Source organism: Heptranchias perlo, chromosome 1, assembly GCF_035084215.1.
Source record: "Heptranchias perlo isolate sHepPer1 chromosome 1, sHepPer1.hap1, whole genome shotgun sequence".
Lineage (NCBI taxonomy): Eukaryota > Metazoa > Chordata > Chondrichthyes > Hexanchiformes > Hexanchidae > Heptranchias > Heptranchias perlo.
Window position 1 is genome coordinate 5,680,395 of NC_090325.1, and position 20,299 is coordinate 5,700,693.

Consider the following 20,299-nt stretch of genomic DNA (forward strand, 5'->3'; position numbering starts at 1 on the left):
TGGGGGCGTTGGTCATTCATTTAAAACTCACAGAGAGTGAGGAGAGAGATTAGGAGAAGTTTCTGGTATGCTAAGGGTTGTTGGAACTTGGTTTATTTTGCCACAGGGAGTGGTTGAGGCAGAGACCATTGCATCTATAGAGGGAATATTGGATAAACATTTAAAGCAGAGGAATACACAGGACAATGGGGAGAGAGCGGGGCAGTGGGATTAGTTTGGGATTGATACAGGGCTATGGGGAGAGAGCGGGGCAGTGGGATTAGTTTGGGATTGATACAGGACAATGGGGAGAGAGCGGGGCAGTGGGATTAGTTTGGGATTGATACAGGGCTACGGGGAGAGAGTGGGACCGTGGGATTAGTTTGGGATTGATACAGGGCTATGGGGAGAGAGTGGGGCAGTGGGATTAGTTTGGGATTGATACAGGACAATGGGGAGAGAGTGGGACAGTGGGATTAGTTTGGGATTGATACAGGGCTATTGGGAGACAGTGGGGCAGTGGAATTAGTTTGGGATTGATACAGGACAAAGGGGAGAGAGTGGGACAGTTGGATTAGTTTGGGATTGATACAGGGCTATGGGGAGACAGTGGGGCAGTGGAATTAGTTTGGGATTGATACAGGACAAAGGAGAGAGAGTGGGACAGTGGGATTAGTTTGGGATTGATACAGGGCTATTGGGAGACAGTGGGGCAGTGGAATTAGTTTGGGATTGATACAGGACAAAGGGGAGAGAGTGGGACAGTTGGATTAGTTTGGGATTGATCCAGGGCTATGGGGAGACAGTGGGATTAGTTTGGGATTGATACAGGGCTATTGGGAGACAGTGGGGCAGTGGGATTAGTTTGGGATTGATACAGGACAAAGGGGAGAGAGTGGGACAGTTGGATTAGTTTGGGATTGATACAGGGCTATGGGGAGAGAGTGGGGCAGTGGGATTAGTTTTGGATTGATACAGGGCTATGGGGAGAGAGTGGGGCAGTGGGATTAGTTTGGGATTGATACAGGGCTATGGGGAGAGAGTGGGGCAGTGGGATTAGTTTGGGATTGATACAGGGCTATGGGGAGACAGTGGGGCAGTGGGATTAGTTTGGGATTGATACAGGGCTATGGGGAGACAATGGGGCAGTGGGATTAGTTTGGGATTGATACAGGGCTATGGGGAGAGAGTGGGGCAGTGGGATTAGTTTGGGATTGATACAGGGCTATGGGGAGAGAGTGGGGCAGTGAGATTAGTTTGGGATTGATACAGGGCTATGGGGAGAGAGTGGGGCAGTGGGATTAGTTTGGGATTGATACAGGGCTATGGGGAGAGAGTGGGACAGTGGGATTAGTTTGGGATTGATACAGGGCTATGGGGAGAGAGTGGGGCAGTGGGATTAGTTTGGGATTTCTCGAGCACAGAGCCGATGGGCTCTTCGTGGACTGGAAATTTCTGTTAATTTAAGGGACATCAGCACTGAGGAACGGAGCACTTTCGAATTGGGAACTCATTGTTAACATTAAGCATTCCGATATAAATGGCAGCACAGATTAGATGCAGTGTACCTCCTGTATACCTTTATCCACACGGACTGCAGCGGTTCAAGAAGGCGGCTCACCACCACCTTCTCAAGGGCAATTAGGGATGGGCAATAAATGCCGGCCTCGCCAGCGACGCCCACATCCCATGAACGATTAAAAAAAAATCCATCACAATTACACACCCTCCATCATCACTAAATGGCCCTACCCTCTCTTTAACTATTCTTTTACTTTTAAAGTGTTTACTATTTCCTTTTATATTATCTGCGAGCCTTTTTTCATCTTGCATTGTAAGACCATAATAACTTTGAGCTGTGAGGCTTTGGAATTCATTTCCAGGGTTAGTGCTTGAGGCCGAAATTATGTCAACGTTAGGGATTAGCTTCTACCTCTGTATCGTTGTCCACCTCCGACCCAGCCTCAACTTATCTGCTGCTGAAACCCTCATCTATGCCTTTGTTACCTCAAGACTGGAGTATTCCAATGCTCTTCTGGACGGCCTCCCATCTTCCACTCTCCGTAAACTTGAGCTGATCCAAAACTCTGCAGCCTGTGTCCTAACTCACACCGAGTCCCGTTCTCCCATCACCCCTGTGCTTTCTGACCTACATTGGCTCCCGGTCCGGGAACGCCTCAATTTTAAAACTCTCATCCTTGTTTGCAAATTCCTCCATGGCCTCACCCCTCCCTATCTCTGCCCTTCTCCAATTCTTGCCTCTTGTACATCCCCAGTTTTCATCGCACCACCACCGGCGGCCGTGCCTTCAGCTGCCTAGACCCTAAACGCTGGAATTCCCTCCCTAAACCTCTCCGCCTCCCAACCTCTATCTCCTCCTTTCTGTCGCTCCTTAAAACCTACCTCTTTGACCAAGCTTTTGATCACCTGTCCTAACATCTCCTTATGTGGCTTGGTGTCAAATTTTGTTTGATTATCACTTCTGTAATGCAGCTTTGGACGTTTTACTATGTTAAAGATGATTTATAAGTTCTATGTAGCTCCCTGAAATAATCAACACAGGGCTTCTGGGCAGGCTCTTTCCTATTGTGTCCAATTCTGGGCACTGCACTTCAGAACAGAGACGGTGGCGAGGAGATTTGATAGAGGTGTTCAAAATCATGAAGGGTCTAGATTGAGTAGATAGAGAGAAACTGTTCCCATTGGCTGAAGGGTCAAGAACCAGAGGGCATAGGTTTAAGGTGATTGGCAAAAGAACCAAAGGTGACATGAGGAAAAACTTTTTTACACAGCGAGTGGTTAGGATCTGGAATGCACTGCCCGAGGGGGTGGTGGAGGCAGATTCAATCATGGCCTTCAAAAGGGAACTGGATAAGTTCTTGAAAGGAAAAGAATTGCAGGGCTACGGGGATAGGGCGGGGGAGTGGGACTAGCTGGATTGCTCTTGCGGAGAATCAGTATGGACTCGACTGGCCGAATGGCCTCCTTCCGTGCTGTAACCTTTCTATGATTCTAACTGTTCAGAACCCAATATTTCAAAATGTGTCATTGGGAGAATGAATGGAAGATCACATTTAACGCAGAAAAAAGTGTAAATGTTACACATTAGACTGAAAAATAAACAACACACATACTCCAGGAATGTCTTCGAAACAATGATCGGGAAAGTCACATGATCCCAAATTCCAGTCCAACTCCCGTTCATGTGACCCCAAATCCCAGTACAGCTCCTGCTTACCTGATCCCAATTCCCAGTACAGCTCCTGCTTACCTGTTCCGAAATCCCAGTACAGCTCCCGCTCACCTGATCCCAAATCCCAGTACAGCTCCCGCTCACCTGATCCCAAATCCCAGTACAGCTCCCCCTCATGTGATCCCAAATCCCAGTACAACTCCCGCTCATGTGATCCCAAATTCCAGTACAGCTCCTGCTTACCTGATCCCAATTCCCAGTACAGCTCCTGCTTACCTGTTCCGAAATCCCAGTACAGCTCCCGCTCACCTGATCCCAAATCCCAGTACAGCTCCCGCTCATGTGATCCCAAATCCCAGTACAGTTCCGGCTCACCTGATTCCGCTCACCTGATCCCAAATCTTAAACCTCAAATCCCAATCGAAAAAGTTGTTTACGATGGGTGACCAAGACCGGGGGGAAGTGGGGGGAGTGGGGCCTGCTGCCTCAGGGCAAACCAATCTTGCAGTGGGGGCCTTATTTGCATATACAAAGAGCCTAACACCTGTTTCAGGCGTGGACACTGCGTGACAATTTTGTTTCCTTTCCCGATATGGCGGTCAGCAGTCTGGGAGTATCACAAGAAAGAAAACAGGCTTAGAACCATAGAAGCTTGCAGCACAGAAAAAGGCCATTCGGCCCATCGTGCTGGTCTTTGAAAGAGCTACCCAATTAGTCCCACTCCCCTGCTCTTTCCCCATAGCCCTGCAAATTTTTACCCTTCAAGTGTTTATCTAATTCACTTTTGAAAGTTACTATTGAATCTGCTTCCACCGCCCTTTCAGGCAGCGCATTCCAGATCATCACAACTCGCTGCGTAAAAAAATGTTTCCTCGTTTCACCTCTGGTTCTTTTGCCGATCACCGTAAATCTGTGTCCTCTGGTTGCCGACCTTCCTGCCAGTGGAAACAGTTTCTCCTTATTTACTCTATCGAAACCTCCCATAGTTTTGAACACCTCTATCAAATTTCCCCTCAACTTTCTCTGCTCTGAGGAGAACAATCCCAGCTTCTCCAGTCTCTCCCCTTAACTGAAGTCCCTCATCCCTGGAACCTCTCTCGTAAATCTCTTCTGCGCTCTCTCTAAGACCTTGATATCCTTCCTAAAGTGACCAGAATTGAACACAATACTCCAGCTGAGGCCGAACCAGTGAATATTTTGCAGGGAAAGAGGAATTTCAATCTCAGAAATGCGGAAAACCTCAGTGTTGATCATGCTGTGGGCCAGAACATTCTCGGTGGTGATAGATTGAGAGTTAACAGCTGCGGTCGACGGGCAGTAACTTGAAGGGTGAGAGGGATCGCTGCCAGAAAACGGGGACGGCGAGTAAGAGAGTTTTGAAGAGACGGCATTGGACGGGGGAGTAATTTCTGCAGCACACATCCCGAGGACAGGATGAGGGTTAGTATCAGCGCCAAAGATCTTATTTAGGGTCTGTAGAGCTCGGTATCAGGATAAAATGCAATCGCAGGGAATTTCCCTGGACGTTCTGCCCATAGTCCGTCGTAATTCTGGAATATCGTCAGAAACCCCATTTTGCGCATCTCTCCGCTGATCTTCCACTGAAGTTACTGATCAGGACTAACTCTGAGGAAATTCCTGGCGAATGTCAGAGTGGGGAGACGGAGGGAAGTGCTTCACGAAGATCAGTGAGATCAGCGCAGGAGGGGAAACAGGAGCCAAGAGCATCTGCTGTCACTTCCGGAGAGGCAGCAACTGAGCCATCAGGTATCAGCTTTGGCTCAGTCGGTCTCACGCTCATCTCTGGGTCAGAAGGTCGTGGGTTCAAGCCCCAATACAGAGACTTGAGCACACTCCCAGTGCAGTGCTGAGGGAGTGCTGCACTGTCAGAGATGCCGCCGTTCGGATGAGATATTAAACCAAGGCCCCATCTGCCCCCTCAGGCAGATGTAATATTCGTGCCAGGCAATGACCATCTACAACAAGAGAGAGTCTAACCACCTCCCCTTGACATTCAATGGCATCACCATCGCCAAATCCCCCACCATCAACATCCTGGGGGTTACCATTGACCAGAAACTTAACTGGACCAGCCATATAAATACTGTGGCTACAAAAAGCAGGTCAGAGGCTGGGTATTCTGTGGTGAGTGACTCACCTCCTGACTCCTCAAAGCCTTTCCACCATCTATTAAGTCAGGAGTGTGATGGAATACTCTCCACTTGCCTGGATGAGTGCAGCTCCAACAACACTCAAGAAGCTCGACACCATCCAAGATAAAGCAGCCCACTTGATTGGCACCCCATCCCCCACCCTAAACATTCACTCCCTTCACCACCGGCGCAATGTAGCTGCAGTGTGTACCATCCACAGGATGCACTGCAGCAACTCGCCAAGGCTTCTTCGACAACACCTCTACCACCTAGAAGGGCAAGAGCAGCAGGCACATGGGAACAACACCACCTGCACGTTTCCATCCAAGTCACACACCATCCCGACTTGGAAATATATCGCCGTTCCTTCATCGTCGCTGGGTCAAAATCCTGGAACTCCCTATCTAACAGCACTGTGGGAGAACCGTCACCACACAGACTGCAGCGGTTCAAGAAGGCGGCTCACCACCACCTTCTCAAGGGCAATTAGGGATGGGCAATAAATGCTGGCCTCGCCAGCGACGCCCACATCCCGTGAACGAATTTAAAAAAAAACAATCCCACGGCACTATTTGAAGAAGAGCAGGGCTCCTCGGTGTCCTGGCCAATATTCAATCCTCAACCAACATCACTAAAAACAGATCATTTGCTCATTTATTTCCGTTGCTGTTTGTGGGACCTTGCTGTGCACAAATTAGCTGCTGCGTTTCCTATATCACAACAGTGACTACATCTCAAAAGTTCTCCATTGGCTGTAATGCGCTTTGGGGTGTCCTACAATTGTGAAAGGCGCTATAAATCCAAGCACTTTTCTTTGTTTTTCTTTAACTTTAATGGGGAGATGGGGCAAGAAGGATTAACAGAAGCTATGAGAGCCTTAGAAAGAGTTTAGAAGGGGTGGTTGCTGAAGGAGCAGGAAGAGGTCAGCAGTCGGTGCATATTCTGTATAAAGTTGCATTTAGTAGCCCTGGCAGTGGATAGACAGAGGTTACGAGCAGAGATAGAGTTACCTCAGGACACTTTGGACTGATCGAGACTCCAGGTGCGATTGGGCAAAATGTTTACAGAATGACTGAACAGAGATGTAGCAACAGATGGGGAAAAGGGTGAGGTATGAAAGCTCCCATAACGCCAATCACTTCATTGGCACAGATCGAAGAGTCAGAAGAGTAAAAAGGCAGCAGAGAGTTCTCAAAGACCGTCCCAGTTGAATGACTCACAAGATGGGCTCCAAATAAAACAGGTCTGGTGTACAGAGTGCGATTTGCTTCAGGGTACTCTGCAAGAGGCAAGCACGAGAAAATAGAGAAGCCGCATTGCTAAGGGACAAATAATGTGCCGAAGTCAGGATTGGAGGTTTTCTGAGTGGTCCCTTAATGGGCCATTGATCAGGTGTCCAGCTGTGGCTCAGTGGGTAGCACTCTCGCCTCTGAGTTAGAAGGTTGTGGGTTCAAGCCCCACTCTGCGAGACTAAAGCCCATCATCCAAGCTGACACTCCTGGTGCTGTACTGAGGCAGGGCCTCGGTTTAATGTCTCCTCCGGTATACAGCGGCTCCTGTTGGACGTTAAACCGAAGGCCCTGCCTTCCCTCTCAGGTGGATGTAAAAGATCCCACAGCACTATTTCAAAGAAGAGCAGGGGAGTTCTCCCTGGTGTCCTGGCCCAATATTTATCTCTCTACCAACATCGCTGAAAAACAGATTATCTGATCGTTTATTACATTGCCATTTAGTGGGATCTTGCTGTGCGCAAATTGACTGCTGCGTTTCCTATATCATAACACTTCATTGGCTGTAAAGCTCTATTGTGACATCCTGAGGTTGTGAAAGTTGCTACATAACTGCAAATTCTCACTTTCACTAAGTAGGTTGCTCAGCGCCAGTGTGGGCGGAGCCTGTGTGGTGTAGGCTCCGCCCACTTGTACCCCACAATTACAATCGGGGTCCCCTACATCATGATCACCAGTGGCCTTCCGTCTGAAACGGGCAGACGCTGCGGCCACCCATCACAAGACCCTCTACCCAAGGTAGGGGCGGCCATACTGCCAGGGTACGAGTCGCTGGACCAAAATCCTGGAACTCCCTCCCTAACAACAGCACTGTGGGAGAACCGTCACCACACGGACTGCAGCGGTTCAAGAAGGCGGCTCACCACCACCTTCTCAAGGGGCAACGAGGGATGAGCAATAAATGCCGGCCTCGCCAGCGACGCCCACATCCCGTGAACGAATAATATAAAAAGACGGGGCAGTGAGTGACCTGTGAGCGATTTTTCAAGCCGTTACCGACTCACTTATGCCAGGAGGGGCCCTTAATGTCGGCCCCGCTGAATTTTGAAGAATGGTCGTTTGACCGGGCCAGGTTAGAGTTGGCCTTTCTCTGTTTGGGGAAAAAAAAGGTAGCTTCAAAGTTGACTGGAGTGAAATTTTGAAGATTACAGAGGGGATCGAAATCATCGATCTGGCCAAGTTATTCGCTGTGACAAAGGGGACACAATTTCAAAAAAATTAGGTGAAAGAAGGGAGTCAGTGGAAGCATTCATCCCAAGGGTAATTATAGAATGATACCGCACAGGAGGAGGCCATTCGGCCCACCGTGACTGTGCTGGCTCTTTGACAGAGCTGTCTAATTAGTCCCACTCTCCTCCTCTTTCCCCAAAGCCCTGCGAATTTTTCCTTTTCAAGTATTTATCCAATTGCCTTTTGAAAGTTATTATTGAATCTGCTTCCACCGCCCTTTCAGGCAGAGCATTCCAGATCATCACAACTCGCTGCGTAAAGAAAATTCTCATCTCGCCTCTGGTTCTTTAGCCAATTACCTCAAATCTGTGTCCTCTGGTTACCGGCCCTTCTGCCACTGGAAACAGTTTCTCCTTATTTACTCTGTCAAATCCCTTCATGATTTTGAACCCCTCTATCGAATCTCCCCTTAACCTTCTCTGTTCTAACGAGAAGGTGATGGTCGAAGGTTGTTTTTGTGACTGGAAGCCTGTGGCCAGTGGGGTACCACAGGGATCGGTGCTGGGTCCCTTGCTGTTTGTGGTCTACATTAATGACTTGGATATGAATGTAAAAGGTATGATCAGTAAGTTCGCTGATGATACAAAGATTGGTAGGGTGGTAAATAGCGAGGAGGATAGCCTCAGTCTGCAGGACGATATAGATGGGTTGGTCAGATGGGCGGAACAGTGGCAAATGGAATTTAACCCAGAAAAGTGCGAGGTGATGCACTTTGGAGGGACTAACAAGGCAAGGGAATACACAATGAATGGGAGGACCCTAGGCAAGACAGAGGGTCAGAGGGATCTTGGTGTGCAAGTTCACAGATCCCTGAAGGCGGCGGAACAGGTAGATAAGGTGGTAAAGAAGGCATATGGGATACTTGCCTTTATTAGCCGAGGCATAGAATATAAGAGCAAGGAGGTTATGATGGAGCTGTATAAAACACTGGTTAGGCCACAGCTGGAGTACTGTGTGCAGTTCTGGTCGCCACACTACAGGAAGGATGTGATCGCTTTGGAGAGGGTGCAGAGGAGATTCACCAGGATGTTACCAGGGCTGGAGTGCTTCAGCTATGAAGAGAGACTGGGAAGATTGGGTTTGTTTTCCTTGGAGCAGAGGAGGCTGAGGGGGGACATGATTGAGGTGTACAAAATTATGAGGGGCACAGATAGGATGGATACTAAGGAGCTTTTTCCCTTCGTTGAGGGTTCTATAACAAGGGGACATAGATTCAAGGTAAAAGGCGGGAGGTTTAGAGGGGATTTGAGAAAGAACTTTTTCACCCAGAGGGTGGTTGGAGTCTGGAACTCACTGCCTGAAAGGGTTGTGGAGGCAGGAACCCTCACAACATTCAAGAAGCATTTGGATGAGCACTTGAAATGCCATAGCATACAAGGCTACGGACCAAATGCTGGAATATGGGATTAGAGTAGACAGGGCTTGATGGCCGGCGCGGACACGATGGGCCGAAGGGCCTCTATCCATGCTGTATGACTCTATGACTCTATGAGAACAATCCCAGCTTCTCCAGTCTCTCTGCTTGCAGAGTTGTGGAATAAGTGACCAGGGTAAGATATTGGAATGGACAGTATAAACGAGGCAATTAGATTCACTTCTGGAGAGAGAAGGGACTGAGGGATTATGGTAAGGTGATTGGTTGGTTAGTGGCCGTGGGATCTTTTGCATCCACCTAAGAGGGCAGACTGGACCTTGGCTTAACGTCTCATAGGGACATCGGGACAGGACGAGGCCATTCAGCCCCTCGAGCCTGTTCCGCCATTCAGTGAGATCTTGGCTGATCCTGACTCTGAAGGACGCGGGTGAGTCGGAGTTCGCTCGAAGGTCGTAACGAATCGCTGGTGTCAGCAGTAGTTACGTGAGTGTGTTTTTGCAGTCGTTTGAAAGTTACAGTCGGCCTCCTTGTTGAGGGGCACTGACCCTTCCCTGCCGCCACCCGCCCTGTTGGTCAGGGCAGACCTGAGCAACCTGCTGATCGGAAAGGCCTGGCCCATGTGGCCAGTCTACCCGCTGCAAGAAAAGTGGCCGCCAGCGTGGGTAGGGGAACGGGTAAGTTTAGTTACGTTACTGGACTGGTAATCCAGAGAACGTGAGTGCGAATCCCACCATCGGCAGATGGAGAATATGAACTCAGTTTAAAAATGAAAAACTGATGATAAAAAAACTGGTCTCAGTAAAAGTGACCATGAAGCTGTCGGATTGTGGTAAAAACCCAACCCGGTTCACTGATGTCCTTTAGGGAAGGAAACCTGCCGTCCTTACCCGGACTGGGCCTATAGGTGACTCCAGTCCCACATCCAACTTCAAATAAGTTGACTCTTACCTTCCCTCTGAAGTGGCCTAGCAGTTGGACCAAACCATTGCATCCAGCGGTTCAAGAAGAAGGCCCACCACCACCTCTCAGGCAACTAGGGATTGGAAATAAACGCCGGCCTTGCCAACGACACCCACATCCCAAGAATCAATAAATGGTCTGGGAATAGAGATACATAAATCGTTAAAGGGAACAACATAAGGCCATAAAGAGGAATGGAATGCAAAAAGGTGGGGAAGTAATGTTAAGTTTGTACTGAACCTTGTTTTTGACCACACTTGGACTGCGTGCGGTTCTGGTCTCCATAATACAAAAAGAATATTGGAGCACTGGAGAGAAGTGCAGCAAAGATTTTACAAGGATGTTACCAGAATTCAGAGGGAGGGAAGATCGAGCAGGCTGTGCCTCTTTGCTCTGGAAAGGAGAGCAAAAGGAGACCGGATGGAGGCCTTTAAAGTCATGAAGGGGTTTGACGTGGAGATACTGATCCCACTTGTGGGGCATAAAGATAAGATAGTCGCTAACAGATCAAATCAAGAACTTAGGAGGAATTCCTTTACACCGAGAGTGGTGAATCACTGCCACGTGGAGTGGTTGAAGCATTGATACGTTTAAGGGGAGGCTTGATGCACACATGAGGGAGAAGGGAATAGAGGGATATGGGGGGGAGGAGGCAGTGTGGGGAGAGGTAATTAGAGCGGGCGGAGGCTCGTGTGGAGTCTAAACACCGGCATAGATTAGATGGGCCGAATGGCCAGTAGATTCTAGGCATGTAACTCTATTTATGCCACTGACAGCACAGCAGCCTCTGAGGAGGGAGGAGGTCTGGCTTAACCCTGTCCTGAGGTGGCTTTTAGTAACTGAAGGCAATAGCATTGTTTCGTTCATGTGGCAGTGACGCTGGTAAAGAAAAAGAAAGAACTCGCATTTATATAGCGCCTTTCACGAGCTCAGGACGACCCAAAGTGCTTTACAGCCAATGAAGTACTATTTGGAGTGTAGTCACTGTTGTAAGGTAGGAAATGCGGCAGCCAATTTGCGCACAGCAAGATCCCACAAACAGCAGTGAGATAATGACTGGACAGTCTGTTTCAGTGATGTTGGTTGAGAGATTAAATATTGGCCCAGGACACTGGGGAGAACTCCCCTGCTGTTCTTCGAAAAAGTGCCGTGGGCCCTTTTACGTCCACCGGAGAGGGCAGACGGGACCTCGGTTTAACGTCTCATCCGAAAGACGGCACCTCCGACAGTGCAGCACTCCCTCAGTACTGCACCGGGGAGTCTCTGGAGTGGGACTTCGAAGCCACGATCTTCTGACTCAGACGCTACCCACTGAGCCCAGGCTGACACCTCAAGATCGAGGCTGCCTTTTCGGTAACACTGCTGTGTGAGGCACTAACAGAATATCCCTTTTTAATGAGAGGTTACAAGGGACCGTGTGTGTGGGCCACACACAGAAGGAGAGAGCGAGAGAGAGGGGGAAAGGTCAGGACCGAAACAAGGAAAATACAGAAACTAACAGCTGCACTGGGAAAAGCTACAAAAACTCGAGTTAGAGGGGAGGCAACGCAAGGAGGAGGAGGGAGAGGCGATGGGGGGGGGGGGTGGGGGTGGGTGGTGTGGTTGATGGCGGATGGAAGAAGAGGGAAATCCAACATTTGACTGGAAAATCCCAGTCGAGACTTTGATCTGGTGGTAAAGGTCAGTTTGTGGGGGCTGCGAAAAGAAGGCTTTTTTTTTTAAAAGCTTTTTTTTTCCCCCACCGCAGTTTATAAACAGTGACAGTGATTGAGAGCTTGCTGTACGAGCTGTAACATTCGAGATCCTTTCCAAACCCCAGCCGACGAGGGTTTTTTCTTTTATATATATATATATATACACATATATATCCTTGTTTATTGTGAAAAGCAGCCCAACTGGGAACTATTGGAAATTCTTACAGCAGCAACTTAGTGACCTCAGATTGAAAAAAAAAGGGGGCTTTTTTTTTCTTCACAAATCATTCCACGGTTTCGAATAAAATAAACAGTCAATGGTTTTCGCACTTTACACAGACTGTGAAAAAACTTAACACCTTCTGTCTCAACTTCAGATTGTTTCTTTTCTTTGTGTGTTATTTTACCTCAGGTTTTCTTTGACAGCCTCCCTCCGTCTGGTACCTTCATGTGGGACTTGGACCATCACGGGGTGGGGTGGGGTGTGGGGGTTGGGGGTGAAATCGATCCTCGGGGGGGGGTGGGGGGAGGAGGGGAGAGGGCGGGGCAGTGGAGCGCAAGACGGGCGACAGCGAACGGGCGGCCCGTTTTGCACCAAGCGTCAAGTCAACGGAGAAGTCGGGCGGGCTTGTAAGACGGGCTGCCCGTTTCGCGGTCCCTGCCCCCCCCCCCGAGACAGATTTCACCCCCCATCACCCCCCACTCCCTGAGTGTCGGCAGGTGATTTGACAGATGTGGGGGAACGGCGAGGGGAAGCCGGGAGTGGGGGCAATATCAAAGCCAAGCCTGGTCCTGTGCTTTAATTTCGATAATAGTTCTCAGGAGCTGTGGGCAACATTGGCGGCTGTTTATCGCCCCGTCCCTAGTTGCCCTGAGGGCATTAAGAGACAACCAGGTCGTGTGGGACTGGAGTCACACGTCGGCCCAGACCGGGTCCCCTCCCTGAGGGGCATTAGTGAAACGGTCGGAAAATGGGACGCCTGGGCAACCAATTCAGCAGTGGCCCAAACACGCACAGGCTAAATGGGGACCATCCTGGCGCCCATTTGACCCCCCTCTCTCCCAAAAAAAAACAGGCGCAACCTGTACCAATTTCAACCCCCTCCTGTGTCCTCATATAGTCTCCGACTCTTTCACCCTCTGAGCTCCCCTTGTGTAAACCTGAATCGCTGTTTGTCTTCCTGTTATAGACCCGTATGCAATAGTCTCGTTCCTGCACCAAAGCCAAGAGACCGTCACAATCAAAGGCACCTTGAACCCCACCTGGGACCAGACCTTAATCTTCCATGAGGTTGAGATTTTCGGCGACTCCATCATCACCGCCAGCAAGCCGCCCAACATCGTAGTTGAGATCTACGATCACGATACCTACGTAAGTGCGATCCTCAGTGTCATTTGTACAGACCGATATTATAGAAGGAGGCCATTCAGCCCCTCGAGCCTGTTCCCGCCATTCAGTTAGATCATGGCTGATCTGTACCTCAACTCCATTTTCCCGTCTTTGCTCCGTATCCCTTGACAAAAATCTTACTCGACAAAAATCTATCGATCTCAGTCTTGAAAGCTCCAATTCACCCCCAGCATCCACTGTCTTTTGGGGGAGAGAGAGTTCCAGATTCCTACTACCCTGAGTAGGTTATGCCCCCTTGTTCTGGATTCCCCCGCCCGAGGAAATAGTTTCTCTGTATCTACCCTATCGAATCATTTTATCATCTTAAACACCTCAAATTAGATCATCCCTCAATCTTCGAAACTCAAGCCAAGTCGATGCAACCTGTCTTCATAATTTAACCCTTTAAGCCCCGGTATCATTCTGGTGAATCTGCGCTGCACCCCCTCCAAGGCCAATATATCCTTCCTGAGGTGCGGTGCCCGGAACTGAACGCAGTCTCCAGATGGGATCAGACCAAGGCTCTGTACAGCTGAGGCATCACCTCCTCACTTTTACACTCCAACCCCCTTGAGATAAAGGCCAACATTCCATTAGCCTTTTTGATTACGTTTGTACCTGTGCTCTAGCTTTCAGTGATTTGTGTACCTGGACACCTAAACCCCATTGCTCCTCCACTGTTCCTAGTCTCTCGCCATTAAGAATGTACAACAACAACTTGCATTTATATAGCGCCTTTAACGTAGTAAAACGTCCCAAGCCTCTTCACAGGAGCGATCATCAAACGAAATTTGACACCGAGCCACATAAGGAGATATTAGGACAGGTGACCAAAAGCTTGGTCAAAGAGGTAGGTTTTAAGGAGCGTCTTAAAGGAGGAGAGAGAGAGGTGGAGAGACGGAGAGGTTTAGGGAGGGAATTCCAGAGTTTAGGGTCCAGGCTGCTGAAGGCACGGCCGCCAATGGTGGAGCGATGAAAATCAGGGATGAGCAAGAGGCCAGAATTGGAGGAGTGCAGAGATCTTGGTGGTTTGTAAGGCTGGAGGAGGTTACAGAGATAGGGAGGGACAAGGCCATGGAGGGATTTGAAAACAAAAATGTCACAAATGACATCCTATGTGACTGTGACCGTGGTAAACTATCCCTCCTCATCCTTCTCCACCTGTCTGCAGCCTTTGACACAGTTGACCACACCATCCTCCTCCATCACCTCTCCTCCATTGTCCAGCTGGGTGGGACTGCCCTCTCCTGGTTCCATTCTTATCTATCCAATCATAGCCAGAGAATCTCCTGCAATGGCTTCTCTTCCCACTCCCGCACCGTAATCTCTGGAGTTCCCCGAGGATCTATCCTTGTCCCCCTCCTATTTCTCATCTACAGGCTGCCCCTCGGCGACATCATCTAAAAACACAACGTCAGATTCCACATGTACACTGACGACACCCAGCTCTACCTCACCACCACCTCCCTCGCCCCCTCCACTGTCTCTCATTTGTCACACTGCTTGTCCGACATCCAGTACTGGACGAGCAAAAATTTCCTCCAACTAAATATTGGGAAGACCGATCCCATTGTCTTCGGTCCCCTCCCCAAACTCCGTTCCCTCGCCACCGACTCCATCCCTCTCTCCGCCCACTGTCTGAGGCTGAACCAGACCGTTCACAACCTCGGTGTCCTATTTGATCCTGAGATGAGCTTCTGACCCCATATCCGCTCCATCATCAAGACCGCCTACTTCCACCTCCGTAACATCGCCCCTGCCTCAGCTCATCTGTTGCTGAAACCCTCATCCCTGCCTCTGTTACCTCTAGACTTGCCTATTCCAATGCTCCCCTGGCCGGCCTCCCATCTTCCACCCTCCGTAAACTTGAGCTCATCCAAAACTCTACTGCCCGTATCCTAACTCGCACCAAGTCCCGTTCACCCATCACCCCCTGCGCTCACTGACCTACATCGACTCCCGGTCCGGGAACGCCTCGATTTTAAATATACTCCGATTTGTCTTTCACAGATCCAAGGTGGATGACCTCACACTTTCCCACATTGAACTCCTTCTTCCAAAGTTTTGCCCACTCGCGTAGTCTGTCTACGTCCCTTTGCGGCTTCCTGTTCCCATCTACACAACTTACTGTGCCTCCTAGCTGAGTGTCATCTGCAAACTTGGATATACAACTCTCTATTCCTTTATCCAAGTCATCGATAAATATGGCGAAAAGCTGAGGCTCCAGTCCAGATCCCTGGGGAAACACCACTTGTCACATCCCGTCAATCAGAGAGCGAATCCTTTATCCCTACTCTCTGTCTCCTGCCTTTCCAGCCAATTACCGACCTACGTCACAGGGGTATCTCCAATTCCCTGCGCTTTTAGTTTTGCTATTCTCTCGTGCGTGAACATGGGAGCTGCTTGGCTCAGCGGCAGCAGCCCGAAGGTCGGCCCGAGGTGGGGGGCCGGAGCGGTGACGGGTGGCGGGGGGGCCGATCGCGAGCGCTGTGGGGTCGGTGGCGGTGGAGGGAACTCAGCTCCTGTTTCGCTCACCACCAACCGATGCCAGCAAAGGGGCCTGAAACAGGCCTCAGGCCCCTCATTTATGAATGGAAGGGGCCTGACGCCTGTTTTAGGTGGCCACCAGGGACGCCCGAGAAATGGGACCGAACGCCCGATGCAGAATATCTCTCGGGCGACATCGAGAAATGGGCTGAACGCGTCCCAATTTTCGATCCTCGCAGCTTGGTGCGTGTCAGCATCGCCTCTGAGTCACGAAGGTCGTGGGTTCAAGTCCCACTCCAGAGACTTGATCTCCACAATCCATGCTGATACTCGAGTACAGTTCTGAGGGAGCGCTGCACCGTCGGAGGTGCTGCCTTTCGGATGAGACATTAAACCGAGGCCCCGTCTGCCCTCTCGGGCGGATGTAAAAGATCCCACGGCTCTATTTAAAAAGAGGAGCGGGGGAGAGTTCTCCCCGGTGTCCTGTCCATTATTTATCCCTCAACCAACATCATTAAAATAGGTCATTACCACACTGCTGATTGTGGGACCTTGCTGAGCTCAAATTGGCTGCCTCGTTTCCCATTTTACAACAGTGACGACCCTTCAAAAAGTACTTCATTGGCTGTAAAGCGCTTTGGGACGTCCTGACGTCGTGGAAGACCCCACATAAATGCAAGCTCTTTCATTCCACACTTGGCAGTGTGGTTCACAACCAATCCACCGAGGGGAGCTCGAGCCACATGCTCAGCAGACTTGCAAATGACATTTTAAGCTGTTCGATCAAACCAGGAATAAAAAAAAAAGGTTGTGTTGGATCAGCTGTTAAAAATATTTTTAATAGCATCGCAGCCAATGAATTCACATTCTGGGATGTCAGTGTTCATACTTATTTAAAAAATATTTTTGGGGTATTGGCACCGATTTGGCCACTTGACGTGTGGAAGAATTTCTTGAGAAAAAAAATAATCTCGATGTTATTTCTTTACATTTTGCGAATTCTCCGACGCAGAGTATTTAGCCGAGGGATGGTTGGCAAACTTCTCGATGTTCCTTTTGACAGAAGCTCAATGTTGGTACAGCACAGGTTGTAGGCGGACAATGAAGCAGATTCGAGCAGTCGGGGCACTGGGCCGTGTCATCGGTTAGAATAAAGGATCACCCTGTCGACCTGAAGGGAATCAGCACAGACCCCCCTCCACCAAACTCCCCCCGACACTCCCCCCTCCACTCCCCCCCAGACCCCCCCTCCACCAAACTCCCCCTGACATACTCCCCCCTCCACTCCCCCCCAGACCCCCCCTCCACCAAACTCCCCCCGACATACTCCCCCCTCCACTCCCCCCCAGACCCCCCCTCCACCAAACTCCCCCCGACACTCCCCCCTCCACTCCCCCCCAGACCCCCCCTCCACCAAACTCCCCCCGACATACTCCCCCCTCCACTCCCCCCCCAGACTCCCCCTCCACCAAACTCCCCCCGACATACTCCCCCCTCCACCAAACTCCCCCCGACATACTCCCCCCTCCACTCCCCCCCAGACTCCCCCTCCACCAAACTCCCCCCGACACTCCCCCCTCCACCAAACTCCCCCCTCCCCACACACTCCCCCCCCCAACACACTCCCCCCCCCCGACACATTCTCCCCCCACACTCCCCTCACACTCCCCTCACACTCCCCTACACACTCCCCTCACACTCCCCCCCACACACTCCCCTCACACTCGCCCACACACTCCCCTCACACTCCCCCGCACTCTCCCCCCACACTCCCCCACACACTCCCCTCACACTCCCCCCCACACACTCCCCTCACACTCCCCCACACACTCCCCTCACACTCCCCTCACACTCCCCCACACTCTCCCCCACACACTCCCCTCACACTCCCCCTCACACTCCCCCCCACACACTCCCCTCACACTCCCCACACACTCCCCTCACACTCCCCTCACACTCCCCTCACACTCCCCCGCACTCTCCCCTCACACTCCCCTCACACTCCCCCTCACACTCCCCCCCACACACTCCCCTCACACTCCCCACACACTCCCCTCACACTCCCCCCACACTCCCCTCACACTCCCCCCCACACACTCCCCTCACACTCCCCCACACACTCCCCTCACACTCCCCTCACACTCCCCCACACACTCCCCTCACACTCCCCCACACACTCCCCTCACACTCCCCTCACACTCCCCCACACTCTCCCCCCACACTCCCCTCACACTCCCCCGCACTCTCCCCCCACACTCCCCTCACACTCCCTCGCACTCTCCCCCCACACTCCCCTTACACTCCCCCCACTCTCCCCTCACACTCCCCTCACACTCTCCCCCCACACTCCCCTCACACTCCCCCACACTCTCCCCCCACACTCCCCTCACACTCCCCCACACACTCCCCTCACACTCCCCCACACACTCCCCTCACACTCCCCCGCACTCTCCCCCCACACTCCCCTTACACTCCCCCCACTCTCCCCTCACACTCCCCTCACACTCTCCCCCCACACTCCCCTCACACTCCCCCACACACTCCCCTCACTCCCCCCCACACACTCCCCTCACACTCCCCCACACACTCCCCTCACACTCCCCTCACACTCCCCCACACACTCCCCTCACACTCCCCCACACACTCCCCTCACACTCCCCTCACACTCCCCCACACTCTCCCCCCACACTCCCCCCACACTCCCCTCACACTCCCCCGCACTCTCCCCCCACACTCCCCTTACACTCCCCCCACTCTCCCCTCACACTCCCCTCACACTCCCCCGCACTCTCCCCCCACACTCCCCTTACACTCCCCTCACTCTCCCCTCACACTCCCCCACACTCTCCCCCCACACTCCCCTCACACTCCCCCCACTCTCCCCTCACACTCCCCCACACACTCCCCTCACACTCCCCTCACACTCCCCCGCACTCTCCCCCCACACTCCCCCACACACTCCCCTCACACTCCCCCCCACACACTCCCCTCACACTCCCCCACACACTCCCCTCACACTCCCCTCACACTCCCCCACACTCTCCCCCCACACTCCCCTCACACTCCCCCACACACTCCCCTCACACTCCCCCACACACCCCCCTCACACTCCCCTCACACTCCCCCGCACTCTCCCCCCACACTCCCCTCACACTCCCCACCACACACTCCCCTCACACTCCCCCACACACTCCCCTCACACTCCCCTCACACTCCCCTCACACTCTCCCCTCACACTCCCCTCACACTCCCCCACACACTCCCCCCATACTCCCCTCACACTCCCCCACACACTCCCCTCACACTCCCCTCACACTCCCCTCACACTCCCCCACACACTCCCCCCATACTCCCCCACACACTCCCCCACACACTCCCCTCACACTCCCCTCACACTCCCCTCACACTCTCCCCTCACACTCCCCTCACACTCCCCCACACACTCCCCCCATACTCCCCTCACACTCCCCCACACACTCCCCTCACACTCCCCTCACACTCCCCTCACACTCCCCCACACACTCCCCCCATACTCCCCCACACACTCCCCCACACACTCCCCTCACACTCCCCTCACACTCCCCTCACACTCCCCCACACACTCCCCTCACACTCCCCTCACACTCCCCCACACTCTCCCCCACACACTCCCCTCACACTCCCCACACACTCCCCCACACTCTCCCCCCACACTCCCCTCACACTCCCCCCACACTCCCCTCACACTCCCCCGCACTCTCCCCTCACACTCCCCCGCACTCTCCCCCCACACTCCCCTCACACTCCCCCCACTCTCCCCTCACACTCCCCCGCACTCTTGCCCCCCACACTCTCCCCTCACTCTCCCCTCACACTCTCCCCTCACACTCCCCCACACACTCCCCTCACACTATCCCGCACTCTCCCCTCACACTCCCCCACACACTCCCCTCACACTCTCCCGCACTCTCCCCTCACACTCCCCTCACACTCTCCCGCACTCTCCCCTCACACTCCCCCACACACTCCCCTCACACTCTCCCGCACTCTCCCCCCACACTCCCCTCACACTCCCCTCACACTCCCCTCACACTCTCCCCTCACACTCCCCTCACACTCTCCCGCACTCTCCCCTCACACTCCCCCACACACTCCCCTCACACTCTCCCGCACTCTCCCCTCACACTCCCCCACACACTCCCCTCACACTCTCCCGCACTCTCCCCTCACACTCCCCCACACACTCCCCTCACACTCTCCCGCACTCTCCCCTCACACTCCCCTCACACTCTCCCGCACTCTCCCCTCACACTCCCCCACACACTCCCCTCACACTCTCCCGCACTCTCCCCTCACACTCCCCTCACACTCTCCCGCACTCTCCCCTCACACTCCCCCACACACTCCCCTCACACTCTCCCGCACTCTCCCCTCACACTCTCCCGCACTCTCCCCTCACTCTCCCCTCACACTCCCCCACACACTCCCCTCACACTCTCCCGCACACTCCCCTCACACTCCCCCGCACTCTCCCATCACACTCCCCCACACTCCCCCACACACTCCCCTC

The 20,299-nt window shown here is 52.4% G+C and overlaps 1 protein-coding gene across 5 annotated transcripts in view; it reads left to right on the top strand.

Annotated features, from left to right (window-relative positions):
* The window catches only part of dysf (dysferlin, limb girdle muscular dystrophy 2B (autosomal recessive)), a 302,843-nt gene that overhangs the window by 202,377 nt on the left and 80,167 nt on the right, over window positions 1–20,299 (top strand). For all 5 annotated transcript variants that reach the window (XM_067979452.1, XM_067979536.1, XM_067979392.1 and 2 more), the window contains exon 32: window positions 13,064–13,245. In XM_067979452.1, coding sequence (XP_067835553.1) covers window positions 13,064–13,245 — 182 coding nt within the window. The remainder of the gene's footprint in view (window positions 1–13,063; window positions 13,246–20,299) is intronic.